Below are 13010 nucleotides of genomic sequence, written 5' to 3'. Positions count from 1 at the left end.
GGATTAAGATTTATGACACCTATTTTGGGGGGAGCATAATTCAATCCATAACAACCTTCAAAGCCCTACGTGATCTGACTTCATCCCTAACACTCTTCCCTTCATTCACTTCACTCCAGCTTCATTGACCTTGACATTCTTTGAACATTCTAAGCACACCCGCCTCAGGGATCTGCATTTGCTGTTTTCTCTGTGTGGAATGCCCTTCCTGCAGGTATTGGCATACGATGCTTCCTTACCTCCTTCAGTTCTTGACCCAGATGTCAATTTCCTAGCTATCCTACCTAAAATATTAAAGCCCCCCATCCCTAACACTTTATATCCTCCTTTCTGCTTTATGTTTTCTCCTTAGCACTTATGTCCACCTAACCTACCATATATAAAGAACAAAAACAAAACCGGTTGCCATAGAGTCAGTTCTGACTCATAACAGCCCCACGTGTGCAGCGTAGAACTGTGCTCCACGGGGTCTTCAAGGCTGTGACCTTTCAGAAACAGATCATCAGGCCTTCCTTCCTAGATGCTTCTGGGCTGATTTGAGCCACCAACCTTTTAACTAGTAGTCAAGTGTTTAACCATTTTTGCCAGCCAAGGACTCTGCATACTATATGTATATAACTGACATAATAAGGGAGCCCTGGTGGCACAGAGGAAACCCTGGTGGTGTAGTGGTTGAGTGCTACGACTGCCGACCAAGAGGTTGGCAGTTCAGATCCACCAGGCACTCCTTGGAAACCCTATGGGGCAGTTCCACTCCATCCTATAGGGTCGCTATGAGTTGGAATCGACTCAACGGCAGTGGGTTTTTTTTTGTTTGGTGGCACAGTGGTTAAGAGCTTGGCTGCTAAACAAAAAGTTGGTAGTTTGAATCCACCAGCTGCTCCTTGGAAACCCTATGAGGCAGTTCTACTCTGTCCTACAGGGTTGCTATGAGTTGGAATCGACTCGATGGTAACAGGTTTGTTTTTTGGGGGTTAACACTTACAGAATTACTACCATATCTAGGACTGTTCTAAGCAAATTGCATGTATTAACTGATCTAATTTTCACACACACCATGTAGTAGGTACTGTTATTGACCTCAATTATGAAGACACTAAGGCACAGAAAAGTAAAGTGGCTGGCCCAAAGGCTCATGGTTAGTTTGACTTGTTCAGAATAAACAGGTATGTTCTTTCTTCCAGCCTTACTCCAAGGGAAAATCTCTTGTGTGTCTTAGGATATGTGATGCATTCAGAGTCTCTAAATATTTCCTAGTGTGGCACTGTCCATATTCCATATTGAAAGAGAACAACTTCCATTTGCAGCTAATATCTTAACACTTGGGAAATAAAAAATTCAGTCATTTCCACACTAAAGACTTGCCATGAAAATTCTGGCTTTAGTTCTTGTTTATATTACAATGTCTAAATTGGATTTGAATATAATGCACCCTATGTGAACACTGGAAAGCCTGGTGGCACAGTGGTTAAGTGCTACAGCTGCTAACCAAAAGTCAGCAGTTTGAATCCACCAGATGCTCTTTGGAAACTCTATGGGGCAGTTCTACTCTGTCTTGTAGGGTCACTATGAGTCGGAATCGACTCGATGGTAAAGGGTTTGGTTTTTTGGCTATGTGAACACTGATGTCCTCTGTTTATGAAGAGACACTTGGACCACAATCAAACCCTAAATTTGATTGGAGCCCTGGTGGCGGAGTGGTTATGTATTTGGCTGCTGTGATCCCCAATACCCCCCAGCATGTTTTCTCCTTTTTCAGAACGGGCAACTGAGAGCTTAACATAACTAAGGCCATGATAAACCTATAACTTGTTCTTCTTCTCCCTGCCTCCTTCACATACCTGTGTTAATGACTTTGTTTTGACCAAATGTTAATGACTTTGTTCTTTGTTTTAAACTGATGCAAATAGCCTTTTGTTCTGTCCGGACTACCTGTGGCATACAACCACCACAGGAAAGTTGGAGCCCAGGTATCAGATAGGTATATATTTAGCCTATTAAAGAAATGTCTGGCAGGAGACTACAAAGACACCTGTAACCCTTGTAAGATTCTATATAAGCTGTAATGTAAAATTGCTCTTTGGGACTCCATAAAGACAGCCTGTGTTGCTGCTGGTCCCCGGTGATGTATGCATCTCCTTAATAAACTTTCTCACTCTTTCTGACTTCGAGTATGTTTCATTGGCTCGACTGCTCCAGGGCACAGACCCTAATTGGGTAACACTGCTAACCAAAAAAGTTGGCAGTTCAAATCCACCAGTCACTCCTTGGAAATCCTACAGGGCAGTTCTACTCTGTCCTATAGGGCTGCTATGGGTCAGAGTCGATTAGTCGATGGAATGGACTCTACGACAATGGGTTCGTATACACTTTCATTCAGAAGGCGTTCACATTTGATCTTTATGGTAACATTTGAGAAACTCTCAGAGAAGGTATTCTTTACAGATGAGAAAAAATGAGAGTCAAAGAAATTAAAGTATCTTCTTAAGGTTACGTGCATAATAAGTAATAAGCCAGGATTTTCCTAAGTCTTTTTTAGTCAAGTTTCTCACATAGATCTAGTCAACTGTTGGCAAGGTTTGTAGTATCTTTATTGCCGTTAGCTGCCATCGAGTACTCACCTGAGGTAATTAAGTCAAGTGCAGCAGGGACTCCAATGAGCCTGGGGAGAAGCTGGGTTCCTCTTGCAGCAGGAAGAATGCCTAGTGTAACTTCTGGTAAGCCAATGTGAGCCTACCAAAGATTGAAGGCATACAGGCAGTTAGAACGAGATGCTACCTTCACAATCAAGGCAAGCATTCCCCTGGATTCCCAAACCTTCTAAACATTGCTTCATGGAACTCAGTAAAAGTTTCTGCAGGGAAATTACTGCATTCCCTCCTCTTGAGTAACAGCATAAACAGAGCTGTGCTTGCTCGAGAGTCTTCATGCTGAAACACATCTGTAGCACTTGCACACAATTTTTCTTTGACTCTATTATGACTTGTTATACCAAAGAAAAAACCAAACCCATGGCCGTCGAGTCAATTCCAACTCATAGCAACCCTACAGAACTGCCGCATAGGGTTTCCAAGGAGTGTCTGGTGGATTCAAACTGCCCATCTTTTGGTTTGCAGCCAAACACTTAACCACTGTGCCACCAGGGCTCCAAGGCTTGTCATATCCAACAAAAAAAGGGAACAGTTCTCTGGAGCCCTACAAGAGTCAGGTAGCACAAGAAAGTGAAATGACAACCCATGGAATGGGGAAAAAATATTCGCGAATCATTTATCTGATATGGAGTTGGACCTCTTCCTTATTACCAAGCACAAAAATTCACTCAAAATGGATCACAGACCTAAAATGTATTCCCATTTCTGAATAAAGTTGTCTTTGCTATGTTCACAAGGCCATATCAGTGTAGGGTATGTCTTAAGCCAATCGCTTTTGACATATAAAAGGAACACATTAAACACAGAAGCAAAGAAGCACAGTGGGGAAGACAGGTGCCATGCTACATGAAGATCACTAAGAAACCAAGGAATAGAAGGTGAAAAGAGAAAAGGACTTCCCCCTAGAGCCAACAGAGACAGAAAGCTGTGAGAAAATAAATTTCTGTTCCTTAAAGTCACCCACCTGTGGTATTTCTGTTATAGCAGCACTAAGAAACTAAGACATATAATTACAAAACCCTTAAAAGAATAAAAAAAAACACAGAAGTAAATCTTTGTGATACTGGATTAAGCAGTGGTTTTTTTAGATATGACAGCAAAAGCACACGTAAAAAAAGAAAATAGAAATAAACTGGACTTCAGGACAATTAAAGACTTTTATACAGCCCAGAAAATGAGAGAAAATACCTGAAAATTATACATCTGATAAGGCCATGTATCCAGAATATATAAAGAACTCTTACACCTCAATAGTGAAAAGATAAATAGCTTAATTTAAAAACGGGAGTGACTGCTAAAAGCTATAATGCTTCTTTTCAGGGTGATGAAGTGTTTTAAAATTGACTGTGGTAATGGCTGTACAAGTCTGTGAATACACTAATATGCCATCGAATTTTATGCTTTAAATGGGTGAGTTATATGGTATGTGAATTTTATGTAAAAAAGCTATTAAAAAAAAAAAAGAGGTAGCAACCTCAGCCTAGAAAAAAGAGTGAGTTTGAGCCCTTTATCCTATAGCCTCTCCTGGCCATTGGAAAGTGGTCATTAACAGGTACAAGGGTGGGAAGAAGGTTGAATGCAGACCACCTTTTACCCAGATTGTGATGCCAGCCGCTCCAAAAACCTGGCTCATCTGAGGTGTCTCCCAAGTCAGACTTTCCTAACAGTCTGTCACTGTTACTGCAATTTCGCGAGTTAGAGCCGCCTGAATAGCCAATTCTTGAGACAGGGGTGAGGTGGGTAGCAAGAGCTTTATTAGATATACCGGTATATGGAGACAGAGGGAAATGATCGCCTCCTAAAGTCATCTGTCTCATCAGACTATACCGATAGGTTCGGGTTTTTAAGGGAAAAGGGGCCATGAGTTTTAGGGACTTGTGGATTGTGCGCTCTCTTTCTTCTGTTTGGTTTTGGTGGTTGTATCTCAAACATATTGATCTTTTCCTGCCATTATCCCATTAGCCCAGGGGGTAGCTGGCGCCACCCTTCATCTTATTTGACAGGCTTAGATCAATATCACTTGTTCCCCACAGTCTTAGAAGAAACATTGGTTAACACTTAACCATTTGGGGAGCTAACATCAGGATCTTACTTGGAGGCAGGGATGGGCTAGGGGAGGGGAAGGAGAGAAAGAAGAAGGAAAAAAAAAATTGGCTCAGGTACGGTTCAAGATATGGCTGAGCAGCCTGTTTCAACACCATCCTTTTCATCCCCACCCCTGACTTGTTATTGCTAGTAACTCACATTAGGGAGTGTGCAGAAGGTCATGGTGAAGGAGATATATAAGAGGAGTATTTAAAATATATGTGTGTGTCTTTATTTATAAGCTTATACAAAAATTAAACCGTCATAGGGGAATGGCTAAATAAAGCATTGTTATATGTATATAATGGAGAAGTATGCAGTCATTTAAAACGGTATTTTAAAAGAATATTTACATTCAGATACAGATGTACCACTTTGGCTGGGCCATGATTCCTGGTATTGTGTGATTTTCCTGAATGTTGTAAATCCTGCCTCTACGATGTTAATAAGGGAGGATGGGTGGCAGTTGTGTTAGTGAAGCAGGACTCAATCTACAAGATTGGATTGTGTCCTGAGGCAATCTCTTGGGATATAAAAGAGAGAAGTGAGCAGAGAGACAGTGGGACCTCATACCACCAAGAAAGCAGTGCCGGGAGCAGAGGGCCTCCTTTGGACCCAGGGTCCCTGTGTAGAGAAGCTCCTAATCCCCAGGAACACTGATGAGAAGGCCGACAGGGAAAGCCTTCCCTTGGAGCTAACACCCTGAATTTGGACTTTTAGCCTACTTTACCGTGAGGAAATAAATTTCTCTTTGTTAAAGCCACCCATCTGTGGTATTTCTGTTACAGCAGCACTAGCTGACTAAGACAGGATTAATCCAAACTAGGTTGTTATAAATGAATATGTTAATTGTAATCTCCAGGGCAACCACTAAGAAAAGACCTCAAAAATATATTTAAGAAGGAAACACATGAGAATTCAAAGGGTACATTAGAAAGTATCTATTTAATGCCAATGAAGGCAGTAACAAGGAACTGAGGAAGAGAGAAGACATAAGACATATAGAAGAAAAAAAGAGCAAAATGGCAGAAGTAAATTCTTCTTTATCAGTAAATGTCAATGGATGAAGCTCAATAATTCCAGGACAGAGATTGGGAGAATGGATAAAGAATATTTAATGATGAGTTTAATATTAGTATAAAAATAGTATAATCCTAAATGCAGGCTTATATGAGGATTGCTAGAGAGGAAAAGGCAGTCTACTCTGTCTTATAGGGTCACTATGAGTTGGAATCAACTTGATGGCAATGGGTTAGGGGGAAAATTGTAAAAAAGAATTATATAGGAAGAAGTCCAGAAGTAAATAGGTGGTTATTGTTAGCTGCTGTAAAGTCAACCCCTGACTCATGGCAACCCTGCACACAACAAAACAAAACACTGCCTAGTCCTGAGCCTTCCCCATGATCTGTTACGGATCAGTCCATTGTGATCATAGGGTTTACAGTGGCTGATTTTCGGAAGTAGGTCACCAGGCCTTTCTTCATAGTCTGGAAGCTCCCCTGAACCTGTTCAGCATCATAACGACACTCAAGCCTCCATTAACAGAGTGGTGGCTGCATATGAGGTGCACTGGCCGGGAATCAAACCTAGGTCTCTTGCATGGCAGGTGAGAGTTCTACGACTGAACCACCAGGGCCTCTCAGAAGAAAATGTAATAGAATGTTAATAGTGATGATTTCTGAATTGTGAGTTTATGGTGATTTTAGTTTAGATCTTTATACTTTCCTGCACCTTCTAGTCTATTACAATGATGAATGTTACTTTTTATATATTTTATATATTAGAAAAATATATTACTTACAAATATGTTACTGTTATGGCACCAGTATTACAGACCTCATTCCACATGCCTAATACCCCAAATTAAATTTATTTCCAGAAATAAATGCATATACTAATTTTGTACTGTTTTCCAATAGGAACTTGTCTTCTTAGGTACTCTCTGAAGAAATTAGCATTTAAATAAGTATGTGTATATACACAGGGATGACAAACTATTTAATGCCTCCTAGGCATATTTCATGGCTCAGTGAGATCTGACATGGGCCACAGTACTGCAGCAGAGTCCTGGAGGCCCTCTCCCAATCCAGGAGTTCTTCTTTAGCTGGTAGATCATGGAGATGTCCAAAGTATAGGGTAGGGTGAAGCAAAAGGACACCCGGGGCTTAGGCTAGTAGCTATTTACCAACCAGAATGGAAGTCTTCAGCATTTTTACCACCAGCACCATTGTCTTGGAACATACGGGACAAACACTAGCACTGGAGAGACCCAAGAGTTGTCAATCAGCAAACTACCAAGCCACGGTGTTTTCAATCGCCTCGTATGCATGTGAAAGCTGGACAAAGAATAAGGAAGACCAAAGAACAATGGATGCCTTTGAATCATGCTGTTGGAGAAGAATAGTGAATGTACCATGGACTTCCAGTCTTGGAAGAAGTTCAGCCAGAATGCTTCTTAGAAGCAAGGAGAGTAAGAGTTCATCTCACATACTTTGGACATGTTATAAGGAGGGACTAGTCCCTGGAGAAGGGCATCATGCTTGGCAAAGTGGAGGGCCAGCAAAAAAGAGGAAGACCCTCAATGAGATTGACTGACAAAGTGGCTGCAACAATGGGCTCAAACATAACAATGATTGTGAGGGTGGCACAGGACCAGGCAGTGTTTCATTCTGTTGTACATAGGGTCTCTGAGTCAGAACCTACTCAAAGGCACCTAATGACAACAACAATAACAAAGTAACCGTTCAGAAGTCATCACTTCTGACGCTGTGACTACATTTAGGGATGGCCCTAAAGAAAAGCCCTGCACATCAAGCCCCAATGGCACCTCAAGCTGTTACCTCTGTGTGGGCAATCCTGTAGTGACAGCCAAGGGCCACCTCTAGTCCACCTCCTAAAGCCACGCCTTGGATAGCCGCCACCACGGGCTTCTCACTTCTTTGGATATCATCTACTAAGGGTCCCAGTGACAAGTCAGAGGACCTTGGGGCGCTGAAGCTAGAGATATCAGCACCTAAGGACACAAAGGCAAGAAAAAAGAGGGTTGAGAAAGACTTGGGTTTTGTTATACAACAATAAGGTACCGGACAATTCTTTTTTGTTGTTGCTGTTGTAAAAATATAGATAACACAACATTTGCCAATTCAACATTTTTCACATGTACAATTCAGTGATGCCAATTACAGGAGTTATGTTGTGTGATCATCCCTAACACCTGTTGTGAAATTTTCCATCATCATAAATGGAGACTCAATGCTTCCTAAATAACGATAACCCTTAAGGAGTCTCAGGCCTCTGCGGGCCCATGAGATGTTTCCTTTTTTGGATGGAGACGCAGTTAAAGAACAAGGAGTCTGGAAATGTAGAAAGAGAGGATTAGACGCTGGTTACCTGCAGAGAAATGGCCATCTGCTCCACAAATCACAATGGCTTTTACCCTGTGGTCTCCGACAGCTTTCTGCAGGCCCTCCTTTATTCCATAGATTACGGCCTTACTAAAAGAAAGAAAAAAATAACATGAAGCAAATTAGTAACCAGAATTAAACTTCTACCATCTCTCTTTTCTGTCCCTGGTTAAATTTATTCCTAAGTATTTTATCTTTTGGTTTGTTTTATTTAGGTGGTGGATTACGTTGATTGATTGTCTAATGTTGAACCATCCCTGCATAGCTGGCATGAATCCCACTTGGTCGTGGTGTATGATTTTTTGCTATGATGCCAAATTCTTTTGGCTAGAATTTTGTTGAGAATTTTTGCATCTATATTCATGAGAGATACTGGTCTGTAATTTTCTTTTTTTTTGTGGTGTGTTTGCCTGGTTTCAGTATCAGGGCTATGCTGGCTTCATAGAATGAATTTGGGAGTATCCCTTCCTTTTCTATGCTCTGAAACAGTTTGAGTAGTACTGGTGTGAGCTCTTCTCTGAATGTTTGGTAGAACTCTCCAGTGAAGCTGTTGGGCCAGGGAATTTTTGGTGGGAGTTTTACGGGTTTTTTTTGTTTTATAAATTACCTCTTCAGTCTCTTCTCTTGTTATGGGTCTGTTCAGATTTTCTATCTCAGTTTGTGTTAGCTTAGGTACATAGTGTGTTTCTAGAAATTTGTCTATTTCTTCTAGATTCTCGAAATCATTGTAGTGCAGTTTTTCATAGGATTCTGTTATGATCCTTTTTATTTCCGTTGGGTCTGTTGTAATGTCCCCCATCTCATTTCTTATTTGGGTTATTAGCTCCTCTCGTGTTTCTCTTTGGATGCTGGGTTCGAATCACTGGCCTTTCAGTTAGCAGCCAAGTGCTTAACCACTATGCCACCAGGGATCCTTTTCTTCAGTACAAAAGTGTGGGGAAAAAAAGCAAAACAAACAAGCAACAACAAGGAGCTTCTAAAAAAGGCAGATTGTTAACACCAGCAACTAGGAGTTAAAACCTCAGGAATAAAGGAGATACTTGCCCTCACTTGTGATAATTCCCTCTCACCTAATTACCTTTGACCATTTAACTTAAAGAAACCAAACCAAACCTCTGGCTTTCAACTGGTTAATTAGTTGCTACTTGAAAAAACAGACTCTGAACCCTTACACATTACTGTTAAGTCCCAACTGCATGTATTTCCTTCTGGGTAAATAAACAATGGCTCTAAAATTAGCCAAAAATTGGCTCAACTGGTGCCACTATGAAGAAGATGTTGGCTTTTTCCATTTCAACCAACCCCTCCTCTTTTATTTCTTATTTCCTTGTTCATTTTGCAAAAACTCAAAAAGAGGAAGTGAGAAAAACTAAAATGGCTGTAACTGATACAGCTTTATTGAATTCAAGCCAGCTGGAAGGGACCACAGCCTTGCAGCAATGTAAAGATCCCCAGGGTGAAGGACTCATTTTCTTCCCTCGATCCTGTCAGGTGAAATGGAGTCTGGAGTCACGTGTGCTGTGACCAAAACCCTTTAGCTTCTGTGACCACAGGAGGTCTTTTTTAGATAGTATTTTGTCTTGCTTTTAAACTGAAGGTCACCACATCGAGTCTGTGGCCTGTGACTGGCACTGAAAAAAGAGAGAAAATAGACTAAACTATATCAAACTGTATAATATGGAAGGGTTAGTTTTGTTTCCAGAAACTTTGGTTTTAGCCATGTATTTGTATGTATGCATGGCCTGGGTTGTAATGTAAAACTTGGGTTACTATGCGGGTCAGTCAAAAAAGTGTGCAAGCCATTGCTCTGTGAGACAGTGGTTAAGAGCTATGGCTGCTCCACCAGACTGAGTCCAGTACAACTAGATGGTGCCTGGCTACCACCACTGACTGCTCCGACAGGAACCACAAGAGAGGGTCCCCGACAGAGCTGGAGAAAAATGTAGAACAAAATTCCAACTCAAAAAGAAAAGCCAGACTTGCTGGCCTGACATAGACTGGAGAAACCCTGAGAGTATGGCCCCCGGACACCTTTTCAGCTCAGTAATGCTGCGGTCACTCCCGAGGTTCGTCCTTCAGCCAAAAGATTGGACAGGCCCATGGAACAAAACAAGACTAAAGGGGCGCACCAGCCCTGGGGCAGGAACTAGAAGGCAGGAGGAACAGAAAAGCTGGTAACAGGGAACCCAGGGCTCAGAAGGGAGAGTGTTGACATGTTGTGGGGCTGTTAACCAATGTCATACAACAATGTGTGTACTAATTGTTTGATGAGAAATTAGTTCTATAAACCTTCATCTAAAGTTCAATAAAAAAAGAAAAAGAAAAAGAATGATTGCAATTGGAACAACACCAAAAATAGAGCTACAGCCGCTAAACAAAAGTTGGCAGTTCGAATCCACCAGGCACTCCTTGGAAACTCTATGGGGCAGTTCTGCTTTGTCCTATTGGGTCACTAGGAGCTGGAATTGACTTGATGGGTTTGGTTTTTTTGAGTGTGGTGTGGTTCTCCAGGAGTCCCCGGGTGGTGCAAATGGTTAAAATGTCCAGCTGCTAACTGAAAGGTTGGTTGGAGGCTGGAGTCCACCCAGAGGCATCTCCGAAAAATGGCATAGTGATCTACTTCTGCAAAGTCAGCACAGTTTTACTCTGACACACACAGGGTTGCCGTGAGTCAAAGTCTACTCCACAGTAACTGGTTTGGTTTTTTGCATGGTGCTCTGTTTTCCATCCCCCTGCCAAGGCGTCCTGGGAGCCACATGTTGAGATGGTATCCTCCAAAGATTAAAGTAGCTTGGATTGCTGTGTCACTGCAAGGGGGGCAGCTACCCTGCAAAGTCACCCCAACCAGCCTTTGTAGTGTAAAACCAAAAAAGCCCGTGGCCACAGACTCAGTTCTGACTCATAAGGACCCTACAGGACAGAGCAGAGTTCCCAAGGAGTACCCGGTAGATTCCAACTGCCAACCTTTCGGTTAGCAGCCATAGCTCTTAACCACTATGCCACCAGGGTTTCCCTTGATTGGCACAGTTTCCCATTATGAGCAGAGGTGTGGCAGAGAGTCCTAACGTCTGGTAATTCTAACCAGAACACAGACAAGTCCAAAACTGATACATAATCCTATTACTTGGGGTTTTTTCATCCAAAGCAAGAAACTTGACGTACTGTTCTTTTCAATCAAGCGGACATATTGTCCTTGTGGGAGTGGTTCCTGCGATTTTTTTTTTTTGTATTATTAAATGCAAGCATTCACACTATAATATGAACTATAACAGTAACATTAAAGATGGAATCAAATCTGATAACAGAAGAATAAACAATGCAGTTAAAATTAGCAGGCTTCCTCATTTCAGTCTCTCTTTGCTTCAGTAGTCTACAGTTAAGAATTCTGATCAAAGGCCCTTGTATAACATGATTATTTATGCTAATTTCCTCTAATCCCGCTTCCTGTGGATGGGTGGCTTTTCTTAAGGCTAAAGTGTCACCATACTTTTTTTTTGCAGAGATATGGAAGGACCAAACCTGTACCATAAAGTCATTAATTTTCAAAAAGGCAGCATTACTCTCACTTTTAAAAGTAATTCTGCAAGTGTTCTGCACAAATCTCGGTTAGAGAGTTTAACAAAGAAGTTACCACGTGATGAAATAAAAGGTGATAAACTGCACAGTAGCTTTTCAGAAAATGCCATTTGAGGGTTTATTCTGACATGGACCTTTCACAGAAGCATTAAGGCCCTGTGGTTTGGAGCAGATCAGCTCATGCTCCCTGCCTTCTCATGAACTGGGGCCTTGTGTTGTTGTTAGTTGCCAGTCCAACCCACTCTGACTCAAGGCGACTGTAAACCATTTTATTTTCTGAGTTCTAAAACTCTTAGCTACATGTTTTAAGGGCAGCCTGGATTTCAGGCTGGGGAGTGAGGGTCCAGGGCCCAGGACTGTACTGAACCAAGATCTTTGGAATAGAAACTACTGAAGACCCAAAGCTGTGAGCTAGCAGAAGGGTCTTGCATGAAGTTGGCGTGGACAGAGCCGGTTCGAGTCCCTTTCTCCTACTTAGTAGCTACACCCCTCAGCCTCGGTTTCCTTACCAGTCAAACCGAGATGAGCGTTCTCTGCGAAGAGTCCCCAAACCAACCCCTGTAAAAACGTCCCCGCAGATGCCTGGGGTTCAGTCGGTGTCAGTTTCTGGATTTAAACCAGCACCGAGCGGGGGGCCGGTGAACCTGCCAGGTCTGTTACCTGATGGCGTTGACCGGCGGGTTTCGCAGGCGGATCCGCGCCACGTAGTCCCGCACTCGCGTATACTCGACCATTGCCCCTCTGTCGCCGAGGTCACTTCTGCCTCCGACTGCCGGCCGAAGCCTCTCTCCCCGGGCCGGGCCGCCCTGCGAGGAGGGGCGCCGCTGAGCCAATGAGAGCCGGGCGCCGCCCCCGAGCGCCCGGACCGCCTGCCGGCTGGCCCCGGGCCGGCACCCGGTCTTCCCAGCCCGCCCTCCATTTTCCTGCGGTCCGCGAGGACCCGCGCCGCCCATCCCGGCCCGACTGCACCCGGGCCCGCACCCCATCTTCCCACCCAGCTCGACTGCACCGAGGCCGCACCCCTTCTTCCCTCCTGGCCCGAATGCACCTGGGCCGCACCCTATGTTTCCACCGAGCCCTCTCCATTCCCGGGACCCCACCCTGCGCTCTACAAACACTTGCCATCTCTTCCTCTCTGTGGTTGCCCATCCTGCTCCCATCTTCCTCCCATCACAAAGCAGTCCAAAGGGGGCTGGGGAAAACCGGTGGAATTACAGGGAGTGGAGGTTTGTGACACTCAGAGGGGCTGACTTCGGAGGACAAAGTCTGGGCTCACTAAGCTGGCCAAGCTGTC

General features: G+C 43.2%; 1 protein-coding gene across 1 annotated transcript in view; it reads right to left on the bottom strand.

Annotated features, from left to right (window-relative positions):
• The window catches only part of EHHADH (enoyl-CoA hydratase and 3-hydroxyacyl CoA dehydrogenase), a 40126-nt gene extending 27618 nt beyond the window's left edge, over nt 1-12508 (bottom strand). The window contains exons 1-4 of the mRNA XM_049881244.1: nt 12377-12508; nt 8127-8230; nt 7577-7749; nt 2622-2733 (exon numbers count right to left, since the gene is read on the bottom strand). Of these exons, the coding sequence (XP_049737201.1) occupies nt 2622-2733; nt 7577-7749; nt 8127-8230; nt 12377-12450 (463 nt within the window). The 5' untranslated portion in view covers nt 12451-12508. The remainder of the gene's footprint in view (nt 1-2621; nt 2734-7576; nt 7750-8126; nt 8231-12376) is intronic.
• Nucleotides 12509-13010: the final 502 nt, after the last annotated feature.

This window comes from Elephas maximus, chromosome 1 (genome assembly GCF_024166365.1).
Source record: "Elephas maximus indicus isolate mEleMax1 chromosome 1, mEleMax1 primary haplotype, whole genome shotgun sequence".
In the NCBI taxonomy this organism is placed as follows: Eukaryota; Metazoa; Chordata; class Mammalia; order Proboscidea; family Elephantidae; genus Elephas; species Elephas maximus.
This window is presented reverse-complemented; position numbering and strand designations above follow the sequence as displayed.